This window comes from Ictalurus punctatus, chromosome 10 (assembly GCF_001660625.3).
Source record: "Ictalurus punctatus breed USDA103 chromosome 10, Coco_2.0, whole genome shotgun sequence".
NCBI classification, from domain to species: Eukaryota; Metazoa; Chordata; class Actinopteri; order Siluriformes; family Ictaluridae; genus Ictalurus; species Ictalurus punctatus.
This window is the reverse complement of record NC_030425.2, coordinates 9223647-9248858: the sequence shown is the minus strand read 5'-3', so window position 1 is coordinate 9248858 and position 25212 is coordinate 9223647. Positions and strand designations below refer to the sequence as shown.

Below are 25212 nucleotides of genomic sequence, written 5' to 3'. Positions count from 1 at the left end.
GTCTGAGAGTGTGGTGTAGGAGGACGCAAAAGGATGAAATATAGACTGTAGACGAACATACTTTCTCCAAGCCAGCCTGCCTCATCTTTTTAAAGTGCTGCATAACGCACTCTGAGGAAGGCACTATCTGCCCTCTTCTGCATGCACAAGATCTTCGATGCCCATGATTGGCTAGTGATAATGTGATAGATAGGGGATACAGAGAGCATGGCCAATTTTGCTTTCTTGATTCCTGTGGCATCGTGATTTTAACGCGCAATCTCTCAATGACTGGGTAAACATTTTTCTGTTGTGCTGTTCAGAAACCCAGATTTCAATATATATTTATGGATTGGTATACCTCACTTCCTGTGCAACCTAGGGTTTTGTTACACAAATTATGGGCTTCCTTGAGGTTCTCCGGTTTTTTCCCCAAAACCATGCCAGTAAGCAGATTGGCTGAGATAAATTGGTCAAGCCGATGGTCAAGGCAACCACAGCAGAAAATGGAGTATGAGGTTTTATGGTAAACTTCAGATGTTTATGAAGCTGGCGCTCCTCTCATGTAGACACTGGAAGTAAGTATACATGCACTCTTATTAACTACTGTAATAATGTATTAGAAGAGAGTGTTTGTTCAATTAAAACCATCCATTTTTAAACATGTATTATGCAAAATAATGAGCATTTCAGTTCTATAATTTGTTATAAATAGATTAAGTTTTGATCCTGGTTTACAGCCCACCCTGCTGAAAAAAAAACCACAAACAATACAAACCATCACAGAAATTCTAATGGTTTTCACTACAAATACCATTACATACCATCAGCTGTTAACCATTACATCCATTACCAAATGGTTTCCATTACATAGTAGGATGTATTAAAGATACCTTAATGGTATCCACTAGACATAACATGCCACCAATAGAAAACAACAGATTACCAGTAGAGACCCAGAAGGACCATTACAGCTTCCATTAAAACCAATACAATTCCTATTAGAACCATTAAAACTAGAGATGCACCGATGTATCGGCCAATAATAGTTTAAAAATATCTGATGATCAGGGACGATTATATCCTGTCAATCAAAAGAGGGTGGGAAAACATATCGATTTTGGGCTGTGTGTAAAGATGATGTATCTTGTGTGGAATGATGACAAAACTGAGGTTTTGTTATCTCTGCACTGCTAAAATTTTACATTGGAAGTGAGCGGCAGTGAAGCGGGAGTTTCGGCATAGTGTCTAATTATTTATTTTTTTGCCTCGCTGCTCGCGCTGAATTAAAGCGGCAGTACACCGCTGAAAGATTTAAATGAAGATGAATTGACAAAGTATATATTGCACAGAAAAATATATTTGTAGAGTAGTATATTTCATATCCAGTTAATGTTAATATATAAAAAGTTGATATTATATATTACCAGTTTGATATTTAATGATGAAGTAGAAATGCTTGTGTTTGTGGAGAGTGAATGTGAGTCTAACAGGAGGTTTTTACAATTCAGCCAATGTTAATATGAATTAATAACATTCAATAAGAAATCTTACTTTAATCTTCAGAATTTAGTTCATGTGTTAATGTTAGAGTAATGCGTTTTCTGTTTATGAGACCAGTTACTGTGATACAACTTGTTGAAATGGAGAAAATAAAGTTTTTATTTGCATTTTTTTCAGAATTGTGGAATTAATTATTATTGATTTAATCACTCTGAATAATCGGCTATTGGTACCAGCCGACATCATTCTGAATAATCCGTATCGGCCAACATCACTCTGAATAATCGGTTATTGCTATCGGCCGACATCACTCTGAATAATCGGTTATTGGTATCGGCCAATATCACTCTGAATAATCGGTTATTGCTATCGGCCGACATCACTCTGAATAATCGGTTATTGCTATCGGCCGACATCACTCTGAATAATCGGTTATTGCTATCGGCCGACATCACTCTGAATAATCGGTTATTGCTATCGGCCGACATCACTCTGAGTAATTGGTTATTGGTATCGGCCGACATCACTCTGAATAATCGGCATCGCTATCGGCCGACATCATTCTGAATAGTCGGTATCGGCCAACAGCACTCTGAATAATTGGCATCGGCCGACATCACTCTGAAAAATCGGTTATTGGTATCGGCCGACAGCACTCTGAATAATCAGTTATTGGTATCGGCCAATATCACTCTGAATAATCGGTTATTGGTATCGGCCGATATCACTCTGAACAATCGGTTATCGGTATCGGCTAATATCACTCTGAATAATCGGTTATTGGTATCGGCCGACAGCACTCTGAATAATCGGTTATTGGTATCGGCCAATATCACTCTGAATAATCGGTTATTGGTATCGGCCAATATCACTCTGAATAATCGGTATCGGCCAATATCACTCTGAATAATCGGTATCGGCCGACATCACTCTGAATAATCGGCATCGGCCGACAGCACTCTGAATAATCGGTATCGGCCGACATCACTCTGAATAATCGGCATCGGCCGACAGCACTCTGAATAATCGGTTATTGGCATCGGCCGACATCACTCTGAATAATCGGCATCGGCCGACATCACTCTGAATAATCGGCATCGGCCGACATCACTCTGAATAATCGGCATCGGCCGACATCACTCTGAATAATCGGCATCGGTATCGGCCGACATCACTCTGAATAATCGGTTATCGGTATCGGCTGACATCACTCTGAATAATTGGCATCGGCCGACATCACTCTGAATAATCGGCATCGGCCGATATCACTCTGAATAATCGGTATCGGCCGACAGCACTCTGAATAATCGGTTATTGGCATCGGCCGATATCACTCTGAATAATCGGTATCGGCCGACATCACTCTGAATAATCGGCATCGGCCGACATCACTCTGAATAATCGGCATCGGCCGACAGCACTCTGAATAATCGGTTATCGTATCGGCCGACATCACTCTGAATAATCGGTTATCGGTATCGGCCGACATCACTCTGAATAATCGGTTATCGTATCGGCCGACATCACTCTGAATAATCGGTTATCGGTATCGGCCGACATCACTCTGAATAATCGGTTATCGGTATCGGCTGACATCACTCTGAATAATCGGCATCGGCCGATATCACTCTGAGTAATCGGTTATCGGCCGACAGCACTCTGAATAATCGGTTATCGTATCGGCCAATATCACTCTGAATAATCGGTTATTGGTATCGGCCAATATCACTCTGAATAATCGGTATCGGCCGACATCACTCTGAATAATCGGTTATCGGTATCGGCCAATATCACTCTGAATAATCGGTTATTGGTATCGGCCAATATCACTCTGAATAATCGGTATCGGCCAATATCACTCTGAATAATCGGTATCGGCCAATATCACTCTGAATAATCGGTATCGGCCAATATCACTCTGAATAATTGGTTATTGGTATTGGCCGACAGCACTCTGAATAATCGGTTATCGGTATCGGCCAATATCACTCTGAATAATGGGTTATCGGTATCGGCCGACAGCACTCTGAATAATCGGTTATCGGTATCGGCCAATATCACTCTGAATAATCGGCTTCGGCCGACAGCACTCTGAATAATCGGTTATTGGCATCGGCCGACATCACTCTGAATAATCGGTATCGGCCGATATCACTCTGAATAATTGGCATCGGCCGACATCACTCTGAATAATCGGCATCGGCCGACATCACTCTGAATAATCGGCATCGGCCGACATCACTCTGAATAATCGGCATCGGCCGACATCACTCTGAATAATCGGTTATCGGTATCGGCCGACAGCACTCTGAATAATCGGTTATCGGTATCGGCCGACATCACTCTGAACAATCGGTTATCGGTATCGGCCAATATCACTCTGAACAATCGGTTATCGGTATCGGCCAATATCACTCTGAACAATCGGTTATCGGTATCGGCCAATATCACTCTGAATAATCGGTATCGGCCGACATCACTCTGAATAATCGGCATCGGCCGACATCACTCTGAATAATCGGCATCGGCCGACAGCACTCTGAATAATCGGTTATCGGTATCGGCCGACATCACTCTGAATAATCGGCATCGGCCGACATCACTCTGAATAATCGGCATCGGCCAACAGCACTCTGAATAATCGGTTATCGGTATCGGCCGATATCACTCTGAACAATCGGTTATCGGTATCGGCCGATATCACTCTGAACAATCGGTTATCGGTATCGGCCAATATCACTCTGAATAATCGGTATCGGCCAATATCACTCTGAATAATCGGCATCGGCCGACAGCACTCTGAATAATCGGCATCGGCCGACAGCACTCTGAATAATCGGTTATCGGTATCGGCCGACATCACTCTGAATACTCGGCATCGACCGACATCACTCTGAATAATCGGTATCGGCCGATATCACTCTGAGTAATCGGTTATCGGTATCGGCCGACATCACTCTGAATAATCGGTATCGGCCAATATAACTCTGAATAATCGGCATCGGCCGATATCACTCTGAGTAATTGGATATCGGTATCGGCCGATATCACTCTGAATAATCGGTTATCGGTATCGGCCGACAGCACTCTGAATAATCGGTTATTGGTATCGGCCAATATCACTCTGAATAATCGGTATCGGCCAATATCACTCTGAATAATCGGCATCGGCCGACAGCACTCTGAATAATCGGTTATCGGTATCGGCCGACATCACTCTGAATAATCGGCATCGGCCGACATCACTCTGAATAATCGGCATCGGCCGACAGCACTCTGAATAATCGGTTATCGGTATCAGCCGATATCACTCTGAACAATCGGTTATCGGTATCGGCCGATATCACTCTGAACAATCGGTTATCGGTATCGGCCAATATCACTCTGAATAATCGGTATCGGCCAATATCACTCTGAATAATCGGCATCGGCCGACAGCACTCTGAATAATCGGCATCGGCCGACAGCACTCTGAATAATCGGTTATCGGTATCGGCCGACATCACTCTGAATACTCGGCATCGACCGACATCACTCTGAATAATCGGTATCGGCCGATATCACTCTGAGTAATCGGTTATCGGTATCGGCCGACATCACTCTGAATAATCGGTATCGGCCAATATAACTCTGAATAATCGGCATCGGCCGATATCACTCTGAGTAATTGGATATCGGTATCGGCCGATATCACTCTGAATAATCGGTTATCGGTATCGGCCGACAGCACTCTGAATAATCGGTTATTGGTATCGGCCAATATCACTCTGAATAATCGGTATCGGCCAATATCACTCTGAATAATCGGCATCGGCCGACATCACTCTGAATAATCGGTATCGGCCGATATCACTCTGAGTAATCGGTTATCGGTATCGGCCGACATCACTCTGAATAATCGGTATCGGCCGATATCACTCTGAATAATCGGCATCAGTATCGGCCGACAGCACTCTGAATAATCGGCATCGGTATCGGCCGACAGCACTCTGAATAATCGGTATCAGCTGAGAAATTTAGTATCGGTGTATCTCTAATTAAAACCATTAGGAAGTTCTTAGTAGAATGTATTAATGACATAGGTCCTTAATGGTATCCGCTAGGCATAACATGCCATCAATAGAAGGCAGCAAATGACCTGTAGAGACCCCCAGGGACCATTACAGTTTCCATTCAAACCAATACAATTCCCATTACAACCATTAAAACCATTATGAAATGGTTTCCATTAAATAGTAGGACGTATTAAAGAGATAGGTCCTTAATGGTATCCACTACACATAAGATCCCAGCAATAGAAGGCAACAAATTACCACTAGAGACCCACAGGAACCATTATAGTTTCCGTTAAAACCAATACGAATTCTATGAGGGTTTCAGTCCATGTTCCCTCTATAGGCCTCAAGGGATTTGTTTAAAATATCTTCAAATCGATGATTTCGGAATGTATATCGGTCTAGTGTCTAGACTCTTGGGCTGCCTACATTTCTGGCGCGTTTGAATGAGCGAGTGACTTCAAAGCCCAAAATCCTCCGCGCGGTGACGAGGCGACGGCGTCGCGCACGTCTGGCGCAAAGGTCTGTTTTGGAGAAGAACGGAAGATGGCGACCTCAAACAATCCGCGAAAATTCAGCGAGAAGATTGCGCTGCACAACCAAAAGCAGGCGGAGGAGACGGCGGCGTTTGAAGAAGTCATGAAGGACCTGAGCATCACTCGAGCCGCACGGGTACGTGCCGAGGTTTTCCTCGCGACGGGTCGTGATTTTTCAGGCGCATCTCCGGTTACACCGACTAGCTGCTGCGCTAACAGCTCTGGCCGTTACGGGGCTGGAAGCACAACACACGACTCCACGACCTTCCGCTCCATTCCGCGTCCACAATAAACCCCGACATTCCCCGCGAGCACGAGCGCTGTTGCGGTAATTGAACGCGTTGAAACGGGTGACACGCGTAGCGCGGACGCGGAGTTGTGCGCGGATGCGGACAAGCGAGTCAGCGCGAGAAAATGGGCTACAGATGTGCTGCACATCTGCACTGCTACTTCCAGCGTGCGCCCTCGCGCACTTCTCTGCAAATCTTCCACGTTTAAAATGCATGACATTTCATTCACATACAACTGATTATTATTTAGATTAGACCCGAGAATAGGTTCCGCTTGGTCTTTGCATAGAGAGATGTGTGTGTATATATATATATATATATATATATATATATATATATATATATATAACTGTTATTCTCACTGATCTTATCTTAATCTTTAGGGGAAAAAAACAAACAAACAATCCTGACTGGCTTTATTTCATGCACACCATAGAGATTGTAACAGCGCCAAAACATTGCCATAAATAGGCAAAACTCCACTGATCTGCTTTTCTCACTATGCATCTGATTCTTTTGACTCCTTGACCATGGATAGTATTTGCGTTCAGTTTTGTTTCATTCATGCTTTCATGCTGTCATTCACTCTGGCACTCATTCATGCGCTTTTATTTTGCACAGCTGCAGTTACAGAAGACCCAGTATTTGCAACTGGGCCAGAATCGTGCTCAGTGCTATGGAGGTTCACTGCCCAATGTCAATCAGATTGGAAATAGCAACACTGACCTGCCTTTTCAGGTGAGCTATTAGAAATTGTATCGGATGCAAAAGACTTTTTTTTATCTTCTCCTTTTTTTGTTCTTTTTTTTTTTTTTTTTTTTTGCTGTTGTAGTCGGTTCCTGCTGTAGTAGGGGTGGTACGGTTTGACATTTTCACAGTATGGGAACCTAATCTAAAAATATCACAATATTCACAGTGTCATTGTATGTGCTAATAACCATTTAAAAACACACAAAAGTGTCGAGTGGTGAAAGCAAATGCATATCTTTGTAAAAAAAATATATATATATATTATCTTTTTGCACATTCTTGTGTTTATACAACAGAATCCAAAATATCAAGTCCCCCTGATTGTTCCTCTTTCTGAGGGATTTCCAGACATATGTAAACACCTTTATATATAAGTAATGGGGTTGGGGGTTCGACTTCCGTCTCCGTCCTGTCTGCATGAAGTTTGCGTGTTCTCCTCGTATTTCAGGGTTTACTCCGGTTTCATCCTCCAGTCCTAAAGACATGTGTTGCAGGCTGATTGGCATCTCTAAATTGTCCGTAGTGTGTGAATGTGTGTGTCCAGGGTGTCTCCCGCCTTGTTCTCTGAGTCCCCTGGGATAGGCTCTAGGCTTCTAGGAAAAGCGGTTCAGATAATGGATGGATGAATGGATGTTTAATTAATGTTGGAGGATTTCTGTAGTACATAATGATCGATTCACATAGAATAAGTGATCTCTGATTAAATCACAGGTGAGTGTCGTCACAATGTACGCATGCTCGTCACACTAAAAGTTGGACTGTTATTCTAAGCACGTGATCATTAGTAGGTCACGTGACAATGACATGTTTATATGTAATATAATGGCTTTTCTTGTAATGTAATGGCTAGGGACTCAAGAACTTGCCTAAAATCCCCCGAACCATCACTTCTCCTTTTAAACATCTAGGCATATATTTTATTATTCTGCATGATAACAGATAAGAGTTCTCCGTGGAATATCCTTATACTGAAGAAAAAACACAAAAGCTCTAATACCTGGCTTGCACTCCGTAAAGCACTCGATGAAGATCATTTTGAGAGCGACTTTTAAAATCCTGTAGATTTTTTTTTTCCTCAATGTTTATCATGTTGTCATTATAAGATGAAAGCGAGAGAGGAAAAACAAGAAAATAAGCAATAAGATTAATGCATTTTAATCCATATTTTTTAAAAGTAAACAATGAGCTAACTGTTCAGTAACACTAAGTTGCGTGACACTGTAGCAACCCTAGCTTCCAGCTTTCACATAACTGGAAATATTCTGATAAGCACTGTTGATCTGTTCTGAGAATATATATATATATAAATGTGTGTGTGTGTGTGTACGTAATCTGTGATGTGCTATAATCTGGGAATCAGATTGTAAATCCAAACCGAATTGAGGCAAAAGTCTTATTTTCATCAGGTTCACACCACCATTTTCTAGTTTACGCACTTATTTTAAACATGTCGCACCCTCCGTAGTGCTTTCCTCATTCAAATATTAGGATCCTACGTTGCCTGCATCATCCATTTATTACTTTGTAATGGCAGCCACCCATTTAAAGACATAGTACACCACATGTAACTCACATCCTACCCTCCAATAATGCCATATAGCAGAGGATGAGAGTTTGAAATCCATCCCACCCTGGGAAGTCTGGCTCTGCGTGTCATTATTGTTCAGATGTGTGGGGGTGTCATCACCGCCTTTGACATTGCTTTTCATTTATGAAACATTAGCAAGACTACAGATGAAACTAACTGTGTTTATGGTGTCATTGCTTTTATGCTTTCATAATGCCGCTCCATCTTCAACTAAATCTCTGCACTGGGGTTTTTATTCACTGGAGCAACTGTATAACTGTATATGTGAATGTGTTGCTAATGTAGATAGATTTCTTCAACTTATCAGATTTCTTTTCAGACCACAGTTTTGGATACTAGTCGAACGACTCGGCACCACGGCTTGGTGGACCGCGTGTATCGGGACAGGAATCGGATCACGTCCCCTCATCGCAGGCCTCTCTCAGTGGATAAACACGGGCGTCAGATATCCTTTTCTTATTGTCTGGTTGGTGCAGTGAAATCCCAGGGCGTCTTTTTCTTTATTCCCTTAATGCCATAGCGCTCGATTTGTGAATATTAGAGGCCGTGTATTCACAATTTTAAGGGTCCTGGCTTAATCCTAAAATTTCAGGGTAGATCGGTGAACTCCTAAGTCATTCAGACCAAATCACAAACAATGCTGTGTCTGCTGCTGGAGATGAACGGGGCCGAGAAATTCATGTTAGATCTGTTTAAAGGGAACAAGCTGTAATGTATCTCACCTATTAATGCGGTACCACCAGAAATCAGAGTTAAGATCACACAACTCTCCTCTACTTGGTCACATGAGCATTGTAGTTACGCAGCAAAGGTGAACTGCAAATATTATCCACAAGTCATGTTTTACACTAAACAATAAATACCCTCTCTACTGCTACTACCAACTCCATCACTGCTACCGATGATGGCTTTTTTCAATATTGGCAATGATTGGTTAATGTAGAGGTCTTCACAATAAGATCGTAAATCAAAGCCCTTTGCGCAACGTCATATGAACTAGTGCATAGAAATAAATAAACAATAACAGTGATATTCTAAATATATGTTTTCTTTGAGATATTTACAAAACATTCTACTTCTTAACAAATATGTAAATCGATGCTTGGATTAAATACAAATCCTGTCATTAATACACACGCGTACAGGCGATGAAGATCAAATATACTTGATGTGGGCGTTCAGATGATTGGGTTTTTTTCGTTTGAGAATTCAGCTGCTTTTTCTTTTTTCCCCTCATCAGCCGATCAGTATTATTATTCATTCACAAAACGGGCCATCATCCTTAGCAGCGAGGACAAGTTGAGGAAATCCATAGTACAAGTTCTCTCAGCTGTTTTCTGAATAGGTTTTAAGGAGAAACTCTCAGTTAGGAACTGTGGAGAACTCTTTGAGGTAAGATCTCATTCTTTGTGAATACAGCCCCAGAGGATTTTTAGCACCACCGTGTCGTGATGTGCAGCGGTGTCACTTCACTGCTCCAGGTTCCTGGGTTTGATCCTGAGCTTAGGTTAGTGTTCGTGCAGAGTTTTGTATGTTCTCGTCATGCTTGCATGGGTTTCCTCCCACCTTCCAAAAACTTGTTTGGAGGTACATTGTCTACTCTAAATTGGCCCAGCTGTGAATAAATGTGTGAAGGTGTGTGTATTGGTGCCCTGTGATGGACTGGCATCCCATCCAGGTCTGAATTGTCCTGAGAGCCTGAGATAAAGCAGTTACTGAAGTCGGACACGTGACGTTTTCGCGGCAGCACGTCTTATTATAAACCACTGATTAAAGGAGCTTGGTCTGAAATGCCAAGTTGAGCCGATGAATCCAAAAACAAAATCCCAGGAGCATGATGAAGTTCTGTGTTTTATTTCTATCGCACTGGTCTTGAATAGTTCCAGCTTCTCAGATGGCCAGTAATCATTGGGAAGTTCAAAGTTATATGTACACTCCAAGGCAAAAATACATTCATGTATTTTTTTTTTTAACTTAGCAACGGATATGAGCACTGAACATATGTTAATACACAGTAGCTTTTATAAACCAACTTGTCATTGTTGTTCCGATCAGTTTGAATGGCCTGGTGCAGATGATAGACAGGTTGTCAGAAAACTGTGTTAAGTCTATTAACATGAAGTGGATCCTAACTTTGAATGATCCTCCCCAGTGTGTATGACTAAAGGAGCTGATTGAATATCATCAATGGAGCCAGTGGTAATTAGACGAGAGTAGTTCAGTACTGGAGATAAAGCCATAGAAACAATCAACAAAAAAAAAAAAAATGGAATAAGGGGGGTCCTTCACGTTAACATTTTCTGTATTTCTGAACTCACTGAAGTACTGATATTGCTAAACACTGATTATTTATTTATTTATTTATTTATTTTCAATGTCCCTTGGTTCTGAATCAAGCTCTTTATCTTTGATTGAAAAGAGACACAACGAAAAGCATAATTGGCCCTTCTATCTGAGTAGGAAATATGGCCTTCTTTACCCTGTCTCCTATCACTTAGTGTGATGCTAGCCAATCAGGGACATCTGTTCATGTAAACAGCATAAAACATTTACCACTCTCCACCACGCGTTTAAAAACAAAACAAAAAAAATCTGTCTGTTTTTTTCTGAGTAACTGTCTGAGTAATCAAGTGATAACCCTCACCTTCCAAGATTAGTAGCTGTCATGCCGACTTGTTTAAATACAAGCCAAAATTGTTGGGTGACGCGGAGAAACATTTTCCTTAACACAGAGACTTACATCGACAGCTGTCCTTACGGCTCAGTGTATCTGTCACCTCCCCCGGATACAAGCTGGAGGAGGTAAGCCACAGTTGGCCATTGAGAATGACAAATGATTATTCAACATACAACTTCTAACCATCCTCATACATTTTTTAATTGTATTTATTTTTTTATTTTTTTACTAATACAGGACCAATTCTGACTCTGCACTACATCAGAGCGCTATGAATCCTGCTCAGCAAGACACTTTTGTTGGAGGATCCCAAGAACTGCAGCCAAAACGAGGTGAAGGTGATGAAAGTTAAACGTAGGCTTGCTTCCTTTTGCTAGGTGAAGGAAACTCAATTCTGTCTTTGTGTCCGTTCTAGTCGTCTTGCTCACGCCCCCAGATACAGAGGAACCCGAAACAGAAATGGAAAAAGACGACCAGACGACATCACTACATCCCAAATCCCATGACGTTCCAGGGATTAAGTGAGCATATGCTATATTGTGTATTATTATCCTCCAGCCATTTTATAATTATTGCAAAGGATTATTTATGTTTAACCCCTGCTCGCTCCGAGCAACATACTGTATATGTTTACGTGTTCTTTATATATTTTGGTTAATGAGCTTAAATGATTTTAGGCCCTCAACAAATCAACAAGAAACATATGTATTAATTTGTGCTCGATTTTTCTAGCATATTCCCTTCCCCCGATCAAGAAGTGAACGCCACATTGATGCCAGCCACACACAGCACAGGTGGCTCCTTGCCCGACCTCACCAACATCCAGTTCCCCCCTCCGCTGCCCACTCCTCTGGATCCGGATGACCCCGTGACCTTCTCGGCCCCCAGCACTTCCAGCAGCACAGGCAATCTGAGTACCAACCTCACCCACCTGGGCATCAGCGCTGCCAGCCATGTTGCTGGCTCCACCTCTGCACCTACTGGTGCTGCCCTTACGCTCAACATTGATGCCCAGCAGCAGCAGCCATGCCCACAGCAGCTCTCACCAACTCTCTCTCCCACCCTCTCACCTCAGATGCCCATTTCTCAGGTAAATTTCAGAATAGATTTGGTTTGTTAAGGAAATTCTTATAAAGGCTGTGATGAATCTCTGTATCTGTATCTCACTTTTAATTAGGGCCGGACGATATGGCTATATAGTATCGATATTGTGATAAATTATGTCACTTTTATCACTGATATTCTCATGTCTTATTTTTATAAGACACTTATAAAACCAATATATCGTGATACATACTGTGTCTCGTATAAACGAGTTGTCTGGCAACCGTGATATGATATTTTTCTCAAATCGCCCACCCTTACTCTCAATATACATATTTGATAATAGCTTGTAAATACTTCCAGCATTGCAGGAATTAAGCAGGTGTCCATCTGTAATGTACTCAAGTCCCGATTAATTATGCTTTGTTAGCTTAAAGCAAATTGAGTGTTTCAGGACTGAAGAAGGTTCTTAGCTATTTGCATGCTGTCAGTCATAGAGAGTGGGTGGAGTAATAAACAGCAAGAAGTGATGGATAAAGGTGCATGTTTTGTTGATGCGAAAAACATTATTGTGGAGCATTAACAGTGAGTATGTTGTGGTTTTTAGTTGGGTTGGGCACCACTTTGTACATCACAGGGATGGACAAAGAATTAGCTAGCTCATTGGGCATGTAACAGCTCCAATGTGATGCCTATGACCTAAGTTACTCGAATCGGTGGGAGAGGCGACTTTACCTTTCACCATGGTTTTAATCTGCTCCTGATAATGTCTCAGGTGATAAAGATTGTTTGCACTTTATAATCGCAGAAAGTCTTTGATGAACATTATAGCTATGAGCTGGGGTGTTCTCTTATCACATGCAACGTTATTTGAGTCTCAATGTGATATTTGCTCGATGAAGTATTGAAAATTAATAGAAATAGTTCCTACATATTTGTGGCTGGGAGCCCAGGGAGCAAAATTGGGAGGGTGGGAGAGATGGCATACTAACTCTTCCCTGTCTATCACAGAGACACTAGCCAATCATGGGAATCTGTGAGCTCATGTATGTAGAAGACGGCAGATAAAAAGGCAGGTTATCATTATATCAACAACCCGCTTGCTCCCCGCCAACTGTGAATGAGAAACTGATAGCCCTATTATGTCATTTACTTGTCCCACGCGCCCGGGCCAGCGATTTGTCCACCCTTACAAAGCAAAAATGTGCCTTCTCAGAGATGCTTTTCCAACCTTTCAGTCTTCAGAAGCCAGTTTTTAAAGGAAACCAGCATTAATCTGACTTTGATAAACTTTTGATTTGATGACTTTCTAACAACTAATAATATAACATGTTGTGTGTAACATGTCAAATGTACAAATATGAAACGTATAAATCTGCCAAATCTGTAATGTTCTGCAGCCAATTGCGATGGACAGCATGTCTCTGGAGCAGCAGCTGTCCCAGTACTCGCTGCTCAGCCTGCTGAGCGATCTGCAGAAGCAGCAGCAGACGCTGCCGCAGAACATCCGCCTTATCCAGCTGCCACCGATCGCCATCAGCTCCGCCTCCAGTCCACCCCTGACCTCCTTGTCCAGCCAATCGCCAACAGCCACAGGCGCACCAGTCAGCTCGGTTAGTATAATCTGACCTTAACTCTTACTAGAAACGTAAACCTCATGTTTGTTCTTTGAGCATGACCATGAGCATGCAGTATTGGGAGGTTCTGATGGTTTATCAATGCATTTAATGTTCAGATGAAAAACTCCAGTAGAGCTAAGAGCACAGTTCAGGTTGTCTGCTGGCGTCAATCTGGAGCATCCTCATTTCTGAGGTGCTTACACATGTGAGCTCTTAGTAGACATGTGATGTCATTCTGAAAGGCCTCTTGCTTTCAGCAGTATCGCAATCAGACTGGCTCTCCGGCCAACCAGTCTCCAACCTCGCCAGTCTCCAACCAGGGCTTCTCGCCTGGAGGCTCGCCTCAAGTAAGGGTGGAATCCCCTCTCACCATGTTTGCTTGTTGTGCTTTTGGCCGCTCACCAATGTCGCAGCTCTCTGTTCTCCCTCCTACACTTCTCTCTGTCTGCATTTCAAACCCCATGCTCATTGCTCAGATGACGCGGTGATTTTTATCTGTGCTATTTATGTATCTTTTATTGTCACTGTTCTGGGCAAAAGGGATGGGTGGGAGATTGGCTTAATATACTGCTACGCTGCATGTCAGGATATATTTTTCTACGGGATATGGTGGCAGCATATTAGTCAGCTAGTCTGGGATATGAAGATGTTTCAGCTGTGTTGCTGTTTATAGATGCATTAACTGTAATGCCAAATTCAGGCTAACAGAATTATATTCCCAGGGGCAATGTACTGGCTATTAGTCTCTATATATAGTGCTGGCAAAGGTTCATACCCAGGCTGTTCATTCTACATTGTTCATTGCTCTGTATATATATTTATCCCCCCCCCTGGTGCAGTGTTTCTCAGCTTGGTCCTGGAGCTATGCAGCCTGCCTATTTTAGGGCACTTATTTGGTGTGAACCAATTTAATCATTTGGTTATTGTTTGTTTGAGTCTAGATGTAGTTAACAAAAAAACCAGCAATTTTAGACAGCTGAACTTTTCAGTTCCCCTCCCCTCCCCTCCCCAAGATTTCACAATGAGTCTGAGCTGATCCGATCTATCCAAAAATCTGAGGTCAAGGTTCTAAAACGAACATTAACCAAATGACTATAACGTATGTATTTTAATCAGAAGACAAAAGTTTGAAATCGAGATTAGTTGCTAAATCCAGATTCGCTGTTATTTTATTGACCAATATGCAGTACAAACGCTACATCATTCAATCTTCCTAATCTTCTAGTAAATGAAATGTAGTGTCTCTCTGCTACTCGTTCATTAAAACGGCTTAACAAGTTGGTCATTTGGAGCCACTTTTCTCTCTCCAGTCAGTGCAGTGGATCTTAAGTATTGTCTAGCTCCGAGCATGCTTTCAAATAAATGTTTCCCATTGGGCTACGTGATTCTGGGTTCTTCGGACGAGGCCGCAGCAAAAACGACAATATTCTTGTCTCGTTATATTCGTTTCATCACAACGAACAAGTTATAAAATGTTCGCTTTTACATTTCATGCCTTGCTTTTAACTGCGTGCTTCCTTGTTGAATGGACAGATAAGATCCTGTTTCAGAGGGCTCTCAGAAGCAGTTTTGACAAAGCATAAAGTTTCCTTTAGTGCTTTTCTTGCTTCAAGGGTGCTTTTACCTGCATTGGTCTGATCTTTTTTTTTTTTTTTTTTTTTGTCCAAATGACCTGCTGTTCAGTTTGTTACTCATCTGACCACAGAAAATGTTGCACTTTAACTGTTTTGCAGTGTTTGTGAAATTTAGGATATTGACTCATACATATTGGCGGGGGGGGGTTTACAGTAGTCCGGTAAATAGACATTCATCTTAAACTATATAATGTTGGTAAACTGTATTTTCTCTAATAGTATGTTCTGATTGTGAGCAGGTAAAACCCTAAAATATGTAAGGACAAGCATACTGCAGGACCAGGGTTGAGAACCACTACACTATAGCATGTTATCTATGTCTGCATTTGCCTGAATAAAACTGTAGTGAAAGAAGAAGTAAAGACAATCAGACTTACGACAATATAGCTTTAAATATCTCAGATCTCGGTTAGTTTATGACATCTGTTTGTAAGCTTTTAGGTTTAGATATGAGCACTGAGCTGTCCGAATCGCATTTCCTAGCATTTCAGTCACTGTCTCGGTCAACAAATTTCTGGCTTCGCCGCACGGCCTGAATGTAACTAGAGGTGAAAAATTATCCACCTTGCTTTGGAAGAGAATAAACACAACCTGATATAAGTTGATAAAATTGATGGTGATCCTTATGTACTCCACCCCCCCTCCCCCCCCCAAACCTATTAAAACTTATACATTGTGTTTTTCTGATATATAGCTGTTCTGAATAACTTAAGCCATCCGACCACTCTTTAACCCCAAACCCCCCCCCCGCCACCCCCCAAAGTCATGCAAAAGCACATTGTAGCGAGAGATAAACAGTAGTCCTGTTACATGTACAAAAGATAATGTTACTACTCATTGAGTAAGTTATAATCTTACAGTTTGGGAGTATCACAAAATGTTTTTTTTTTGTTGTTTGTTTGGGTTTCGTTTTTTTTTTTTTAGAGGAATACAAGTTAAGCATTAGTAAACTGAAGCAGAGCAATCAGGTTTTAAATCATTTGCATCTTTCTTGACTTTTGCTTATTCCTTTCTGACATCTTCCTTTTCTGCTCCATTCTTCATTTTCTTATGCTTTTTTTAATATATATATATATATAGAGTAAGCCAGAACCTTTGATCAAACGCCGGTCTTGTCCGTCATTACTATCATAAATTAAATGAGTTACTCGTAGCCCAAGACTACTGGCACATGCAAAATAGTTGTCTGGCAGGCAGGTTTCTTGATTGGCTAAAAACAGCTGTACTGGTTTGAAAATTTTATTGTGATTTACAGAGCCCAGGAAATTCACACAGGCATTTTAAACAAGTTACATGAGGTGTTCAAGTGCTTAAGAAATCACTTACAGCAGCTTTATCTGTTGACATTTAACTGTTGATGTCTCGTGTTGACCGAGGTGTATGTTTTATCGATGTTAAGCTATGGTTCTTGTATATCTCGGAAGATTGTTTACCATCCACAAATCAGTTCCATCTTCAAAGTCCAGTAACGACATTGGTATTGAAATTATAAACCTTATGTGAGTCGAAGAAGTTGATGTTATAAAGTCAAGGTTTACACAGTAAGAGCACTAGCATAGTCGTAGTCTACTTATATTTGTTAACGTTTTTTGGGGTTTTTTTGCTTTTTGTTTTAAAAAAAACACGCTCACAAAAAATGTGCTACATATGCTAGAGCTCTCATTGTGAAACGGAATTTATGACCTTTCTTTGCCCACATCTAGAGCGATCATTTCAATACCTGTTGCTGTAAATGGAATTACATGAGGTTTTATTTGTTTTGTTTTTTTCTGTGATGTTTACCAACTGTGGAGAGTAAACGATTTGCCAAGATCGTGCTGAGGATAAGTCACTGCTTTTTATCAGATGTCCTCAGCTCGTTTGTGTGGATGTCTTGAGCGAGACATCACGTGCGTCAGCATCTTGCACACTTGTCCTGCTGTGTACACAAACATTGTCATACTAACACACTAACACTGTCCCAGACTGTCTGAAGTAATCGAGTTGTCTCTTGCTATATTTGTAGCACATTCCAATTGTGGGGAGTATTTTTGGAGATTCGTTCTACGAGCACCAGATGGCGTCCAGACAGACCAACGCTCTTTCCCACCAGGTGCCAGATATTCATTCTCTTCCTTGAATTCTTATTTTCTTATTTTCACCTTTTTTGCTGTGCTTGCTAACGCAGAGATGTAATCCTTTTCCTTGACAGGTCATGTTTTTTTGTTTTGTTTGTGTTTTTTAGAACTGTACAGAAAGTATGATTGTGATTCATATATTTTACTGTAAATTCAATACCCTCTGTTACTTTGTAGCTCGAGCAGTTCAACATGAACATGATTGAGAACCCGAGCAGTTCTAACAGCTTGTACAATCCGTGCTCCACGCTCAACTACACACAGGCGGCCATGATGGGTTTAAGTGGGAGCCACGGCAACTTGCAGGACACCCAGCAACTAGGCTACAGTAACCATGGCAACATTCCCAACATTATCCTAACAGGTATATGCTTGCTTGTTTGTTTGTTTGTTTGTTTTCTCCCATTTTATTTTTGTGGAAGTCACAGGGATTGCTATTGGTGGCTATTACACACATCTCTGTTAGCAGCAGGATATTTAAAGTAGGCCAGCTAATGCATGGAAAAACAAACAAAAAAAAGCTACTGCTAGCTACCAAAAAAAAAAAACTACTGCTAGCTACCAAACTTCAAAGCAATCTATATATATATATATATATATATATATATATATATATATATATATATATATATATATATATATATATATATACACAACACAATGAATACACAATGAGTGGTTCCCAAAATTCAATTGAAAATGCAACTTATAATGACTTCTCCAGTCTCAGAATGATTCATCCCCCTGAATAGAATCGCTCACTACAGCACAAATATGCAGAACAGGTGTTCTCTCAAGTGCACCTGATGCAACTAATGAAGGGCTTCATTAGTTGCAGGTGTGCTTGTGCTGGAACACATGAAATACTTGAACCGACTAGGGGTAGAAAACGTATGAAATACCTGGACGGGGCAGAAAAAGGATGCTATCAACGGCTGCACCCAGATTTATGAGAAAGCAGACAAACTCGAAAAAAGCCGCAGCAAAATCAAGCATTTTTGGCTGCAACAATCACAAAAACAGTCCTATATCGTGTATGGACTGATTTACATGCTGACGCTAAACCCCTTCAGTATAAGGGTTCTCGCAGTTCTCCTTATCTATATGATTTGCCATGTTCATTGATATTATTCCTACAATACTACCTTCTATACTTTCCACTGAGGAGCCGTGAATGTTTTCTTGTATTGAGTATTTAATGACCTTTTTTTTAACAAATTCATCTTTAATTCTAATCCTTATTTGTAAATGCTTGTGCGTCATCAGTTTATATGGTGTTATATCGTCTGTTTACGTTTCAAATGACAGTCACAGGCGAGTCGCCACCAAGTCTCTCCAAGGAGCTGAGCAGCTCGCTGGCCGGCGTAGGCGATGTCAGCTTTGACGCGGACTCTCAGTTCCCGCTGGACGAGCTAAAGATCGATCCGCTGACCCTGGATGGGCTACACATGCTTAACGACCCAGACATAGTGCTGGCTGACCCAGCCACCGAGGATACGTTCCGCATGGACCGCCTGTAAAGCAAGCGAACTGAGGAAAAAAATTCAAAAGAAAAGAAATTCTCTGAACAGGAGGAGGCTAGAGACTTTCTCATTGTGCAGCTGCATGGCCACCCGGTTTTATCATTGTGCCCACGGCCCTCGCTGCCCCTCCCCCTCATGGCATCTACAATAGCATGCTGCCAACATCAATGCCAACGTCTGGGGAAAGGAGACACTCAAGCACATTGGTGGACGTGGCATTGCTATATCCATGCTGGCTAGTTTCGTGAGGCGGCTCGTTCTGAACCATGTCCATTGTGCAAGTGTCTCTATACCCCTCCTTAGGCCTACATGTTGATTTGCTTTCTATTTTGTTTCCTTCTTATTGTTGTTTTTGTTTGTTTGTTTGTTCTCATTGTTCTTTTATGTGGGTGATAGTTGCCTTTCTCATGTTTCTGTTTCTGTGTGTGTGTGTGTGTGTGTGTGTGTGTGTGTGTGTATACACAACCTTAATATTGAACTTCCTGACCAAGATAGCCCCCCCCCCCCCCCCCCAAAAAAAAATCATTATTTTTACATACCTTTCAAGATTCCTTTAGTACTTTGTGTTGGTTTGTTTATTTATGTATGTGTTTGTGTTCATGTTCGTATATTTTACAGATGAATTGTTTACGTAAAGATACCATGTGTCTTTTTTTGACTGTGTTTTGTGTGTTTGTGTTAAATCTATATATTTAAAGTTTTAAATTATTTATTATTATTATTATTATTTTCTTTTTTATTTTTATTTAATACTAAGGAGTACTACTCCCCCCATTCTACTTTTTATGGGTTTGGAAGGGCAGCGCCTTTGTGCTACTGTACGTACTTTATTATCGTTAAAACGCTTAACACTAAAACCTAACATCCTCAACAAACGTTTTTCTCTCCACAAACATTAAGGTGCCCGTGTGTGGGGGTGTGTGTATGGGTGTGTGTGTGTGTGTGTGTGTGTGCGCAGGCATTGTTATTTTTTTACACGTTTGCCGATTTATTTTTGCAGGTCTAATTGCGAGTGTCAAAACGGCAGCTTTGCCTCTATTTTTCATATCAGTATTGTAGTGTCTAAAAAGCTACTCACGTGCGTTTTCCTTGTCGCTTATTCAGCTGCGAATTGAAATCGTTAGTGGCGTCTTTGACTTGTGTTCTGCATTAAAAGGCCGTCGTCACGCAGGGCTTGAACGGTTTTAAAAAAAAAAATAAATAAAAAATAAAAATAAAACAACGAAAGCTTCAGAAAGCTACTGAACTCATCACTGTGACCCGACCTGATTTTGCCTTATGAACAAAACAAACAAAAAAAAAAAGCTGTTTTTAAGCCGTCACTGCAACGACGAGTTTTTTTAAATCGTCCCGTCAATGTTTTATTCTCGTATCCTAAATGAGATCTGATCATGCACAATCGGTGGCAGTATTGTGTTTTTATAAATGCAGTTTTTCACTTAAGTACTGTATGGCAAGTAGGTTAAGTGTCAAGCTTAATTGGCTGGTGTGTTTGGTCTGAGCTGCTGGTTGAAAGTAAGGGGAGGGTACTGCTCCTTATTCATTGTGGTGTTACAGCAATGTTGTTTGTGTATATACATATATGTGTATATATATATATTTGTATATTTGTTTCAGTTTTGTCTGACATTCGCGTGATATAAACACATGTTGTGTTCGAAATGAAAAGTTTTAAGGAATCACATCTTTATATTCATGCACACTACAGGAAAACTGTTATTCACTGTTTTATGTCACTTGAAGTGAACGGTTTCATTCCGTTTAAGTGTTATAAACCTGCTTTATGCAGCCTGGACATTAAAGCACTTGGGCTCTGCGCCACACTACTTTTGGTACCAAAATCCTGGTGAACGTAATGCCATTAATTGTTTGTGAACAATTTTATCGGCAGTATTATTTAAAAAAAAATAATAAATATATCTTAGCTTCTTGTATTCAGTAAGAGTTTATTAACAGATCACCAAATTCATTTTTGTTTCGCTATAGCAACAGTGTGGTTATATCTGTTAAATGAATCGAGCCACGAGGCTTGATCTATGTGATATATGCAATGCAGTCCAGAAGTCATTTAGACAGTGACGCATTGTTGTTTTGGTTCATCGTATTAGATTGAAATTGAAAAGAAAAAGACCTGTTACTGCAAAATATCTGCTTTGAATATCCTTACTTTGCTTCGATTCCCGCTTCTACCGCGTGTTACGTGGAGTTTGCATGTTCTCCCCGTGTTTCAGGGGTTTCCTCCAGTTTCCTCCCCCCAGTCCAAAGACATGCTTTGTAGGTTGATTGGTATTTCCAAATTGTCCCTAGTGTGTGAATGGGGGTGTGAGTATGTGCCCTGTGATGGGTTGGCACCCCATCCAGGATGTCCCCCGCCTCGTGCTTCGAGTCCTCTGGGATAGGCTCCCTGAGACCCTGAGTAGGATAAGCTACATGGATGGATGGATGGATGGATAATCTTTTTTAAATGATGGTCCTCATTTTGAAGGACGACTTCACTGCATATTTCTAAAGAAATCTGCACATATTCCTCCCGTTCTCCAGCAGCTACACTTGTTACCGGTTACAGCCTGCATCCAATTACACCTATAAAGCACTTCATGTACAAGTCTTATCTTCTATAAATCAAAATTCAAGACACATATGTTCACAAACAGTTTCTTTTCCCAACAGTAACTAATGTAATTTCTCCTTTCTTTGTGTCAATGTCTGTGATTTTCTGCACACTACTCCTTAAAGAATTACTATGACTTCTCTTTTCAACTGTCCGTTATTATTTATTTTATCATGTATACTTTTTTATGGTTTTACTGTTTGTTTTTTATTCCTTTGATTGCTCTGTAAAGTGACCTTGGGTTTGTGAAAGGGTTTGTGCTATTTATGGCAGGGGTTCGCAAACTTTTATATTCAGGGATGCATTTAACTGTAAATAATAATAACGATAATAATAATAATAATAATAAATTTAAATTTCATGTGCCCCCAGAGTACTGACGATACAATAATAATTTGGTTAGAGTTGTTTTTTTGTTTGTTTTGTTTGTTTGTTTTTATTTCGGAACTTTACACAAATGGAACCCTTTTGTTATTAAAATTGTCGTTTGATTCCAATCACTTGGAGAAAGGTGGGTTTCCAGGACTGTAACAAAATTGGAACACCATGGACCTGCTTTTCACAGACCCAACTTTGGGAACCAATGGTTCCCCGTATACAAATAGTACCGCCCAAAAGATTTCCCCACATACAATGTAAAACGCTTTGAGTGCATAGAAAAGCGCTATATAAATCTTAAGGAATTATTATTATTATTATTATTATTATTATTATTATTAAATGAGGACTAAAAGAACCATCATTTGTCTAGAAACTGGGAGACTTGCCTTCTGCACTCCCACATCAATTTCAGATCCAACATGCCGGGGGTACTGAACCAAAACAAAATGTGTGTCACTGTACATTTTTCTTCCGACTGTATTGTCTTTGGTCTTAGATGTGAACTTTGTAAGGGTTATGACTTTTGTTTTTGTTTTTTTTAAAGAAAAAAATGTGAAATGTACAGATGTGTGATTCCTATGCAAAATAGAGAAATTTATCAAAACTACAAATTGAAATATATCTTATGTGAAATGGTTTCTATAATGTAGGTGTAAAGCTTTTAAAATAAGAGTGCACAGTGTAGGCGAAATATTGGAACAGCTCTAGCAAGCAACAATTTACAGTATGCAGTTACACACAAGGCCACATTTACATTGAATTGCGATAAATTCGTGTTCAACCCCTCGAACCATACCACTCATAATAATTCTTTCCACATATCTCTCGAACAGGTTTTGCTTCGACTGAAGTTTGTTTTATTCCGATTGTTTTCTTTTTCTTCTCTTTTTGTAACACTTCTTGAAAGCGAAATACTGTACATAGAGCTTATCACTAGACTATGACTGCATGTCAAAAACAAGAAATGGATCTTAAGTGAGAGGCGTTTCTTAGCTTGGCTGACTTCATTATAAAATGTGCTGCACATGATAACACTATGGACTTTTTGGCAAGATGCAATGCATGCATTTATCAACAACAACAAACAAACAAACAAAAAAAAGTGTGGTTTCATTTCACATTTTACGTACATGTTGGTTGTTCACCTCTGATTTATGGGGCTCCATGTGAGATGTTGTACATCACACCAAATTACCAATTGCTTGACCAAAGCAGTTTTGTTCTTTCCATATTATAAATGCACTTTCATTTGTGTGCATTCTTCTTTGGCATGCTTGGCTTTTTTTTTTTAATTTAAATCATGATTGTAGCATTTTTTTCACAATTCACACTCTCATGATCACTGTTGCTTAGAGCTTAGCGTGTGCATCTTGACTCTTTCAACACGACGACTCGCTATCAATCACTGAGATATATATCACAACACTGGTCTCTGATATATATGGCAGATTTTGTGCAATCTTGTGTCTTTTTTTGGACCTTTTCTCGATGTGTTGCTTTGCACTTTAACTGTGGCTGTATGGCATTAAAATTGGACTGTTTTATTCTCTGAGAACACTGACTGTTTAGGTCTGTAGATTTAATGATAATATTTTTGGGGTTGTGTTTTTTTTTTTTTTCTTTTCCTTTCAGATGGCTAGCCCCCTTGTATTACTTCATGGCTGTAAAATTCTTTTGAGTGAATTCTCCGCTGCATTGCACGGATAACAGTGAAGGAGAACACTTTTTTGGGAGCAAATATGTAACTTCTCAATGCAAACTATACAAAAAGGGCTCAGTCTTTGTGCTCTGAGATGTGTAAAAATGGGAGATGCAACCAGAATGTATGTTTTATTGATTTATCTATCTTTTGTCTTACAGAGCTGCAGTAGTTTTCCCTCATATATGGTAATAGTAGTTTAACAGGCTGTTCTGGATTTTCTCTTGAACCGTATTTTAACATCAGTTTATTTTGGAAGTATTATTTTTTAAGAACGCAGAGCCCCTTTAAAGGAGCCTCTTTCGACCTCCCCCAATAAGCCTTAAGAGGACTGCTGGGCAGCTGCTATTGTTCTTGTGAATATATAGCCACCGATTTTCCACCGTTCTAGTAATCAAATGAGGAAGTGGTTCTCTAGAATATTAGTTGATCGATATTTTCGAGTAATAGTGTGGCCGATATAAAATAGAGGAATAGAGTAAACATGATCCGCCAAACGTAAGTGCCATCTGCATTTATTTACTCACTAAAGAGCTTTTTATTTAGTCAAATATAGTAGTGTCTGAGCAGATGTAAAAACTAAAGTCGCGACACTAAAACCGCTCATAAGAACGTTAAAGAATACACTTTTTTTTTTTTTAAAAAAGAAAAGAAATAAATCTGCAGTCAGAACAGAAACAGTGCTGTTGATATGCATTTTAAATCCATGTAATGAGAAACCATCATCGGCTGGAGCTTTTTAACCAGCTAGACGTGGAAAACGCTTTGACAGGTGTTTCCAAAAAAATGTCATTATTCATAGGTGTAGAACTCATGTAACTGTATAGACTTTCTGGCGTGGTCCATATTTTGACTCATGTTTGTGGAAAATGGTTGCAGAAGGCCACTTTCTCTCTGTACATAGTCTCAGTGATCGTTTCATGGATGTTTTTTGCGTTCTCAAAGTATGCTAACTATGGATGTGCATGATGTCTCAGCTACATATATCAGATCGTTCTTATTATATCATTTATATTTTGTAATCTGTATTTCTGTATGTGTTTTTAAAATATATACATTCAAACTGCCGTGGTTGTGATTTCAGTGCCACCGTACCATCAATAAGGGTGTGTCTATTTCACAGTTATAAGAGGTGTTATAACAGATAATAATAAGAGGTGAAGCTTTTTACTGTTTAAAAAAAAAAAAAAAACACCGTAAAGAAAA

The 25212-nt window shown here is 40.3% G+C and overlaps 1 protein-coding gene across 3 annotated transcripts; it reads left to right on the top strand.

The window, feature by feature from the left end:
- Positions 1–5519: 5519 nt before the first annotated feature.
- crtc1b (CREB regulated transcription coactivator 1b) lies at positions 5520–25084 on the top strand. Of its 3 annotated transcripts, none has more exons than XM_053683255.1 (12): positions 5520–6209; positions 6985–7101; positions 9021–9148; positions 11444–11503; positions 11616–11716; positions 11794–11899; positions 12111–12468; positions 13823–14035; positions 14302–14388; positions 17681–17767; positions 17970–18156; positions 19101–25084. In XM_053683255.1, exons 1-12 carry the CDS (start codon positions 6084–6086, stop codon positions 19310–19312), a joined length of 1782 nt encoding a protein of 593 aa, XP_053539230.1. In that variant the 5' UTR covers positions 5520–6083; the 3' UTR covers positions 19313–25084. The 3 variants fall into 3 exon arrangements, with proteins under 3 accessions (XP_053539230.1, XP_053539231.1, XP_053539232.1); XM_053683256.1 differs by having other exon boundaries at positions 5522–6209; positions 11616–11710; XM_053683257.1 differs by lacking the exon at positions 14302–14388 and having other exon boundaries at positions 5522–6209.
- Positions 25085–25212: the final 128 nt, after the last annotated feature.

What these genes read in the sequence shown, in the direction of transcription:
- crtc1b (XM_053683255.1), top strand. Translation starts at nt 6,084, where the DNA reads ATGGCGACCTCAAACAATCCGCGAAAATTCAGCGAGAAGATTGCGCTG. An exon ending in CCGGATACAAGCTGGAGGAG is followed by an intron (nt 11,504 to 11,615) that starts GTAAGCCACAGT and finishes TTACTAATACAG; the next exon opens with GACCAATTCTGACTCTGCAC. An exon ending in GCAGCCAAAACGAGGTGAAG is followed by an intron (nt 11,717 to 11,793) that starts GTGATGAAAGTT and finishes TGTCCGTTCTAG; the next exon opens with TCGTCTTGCTCACGCCCCCA.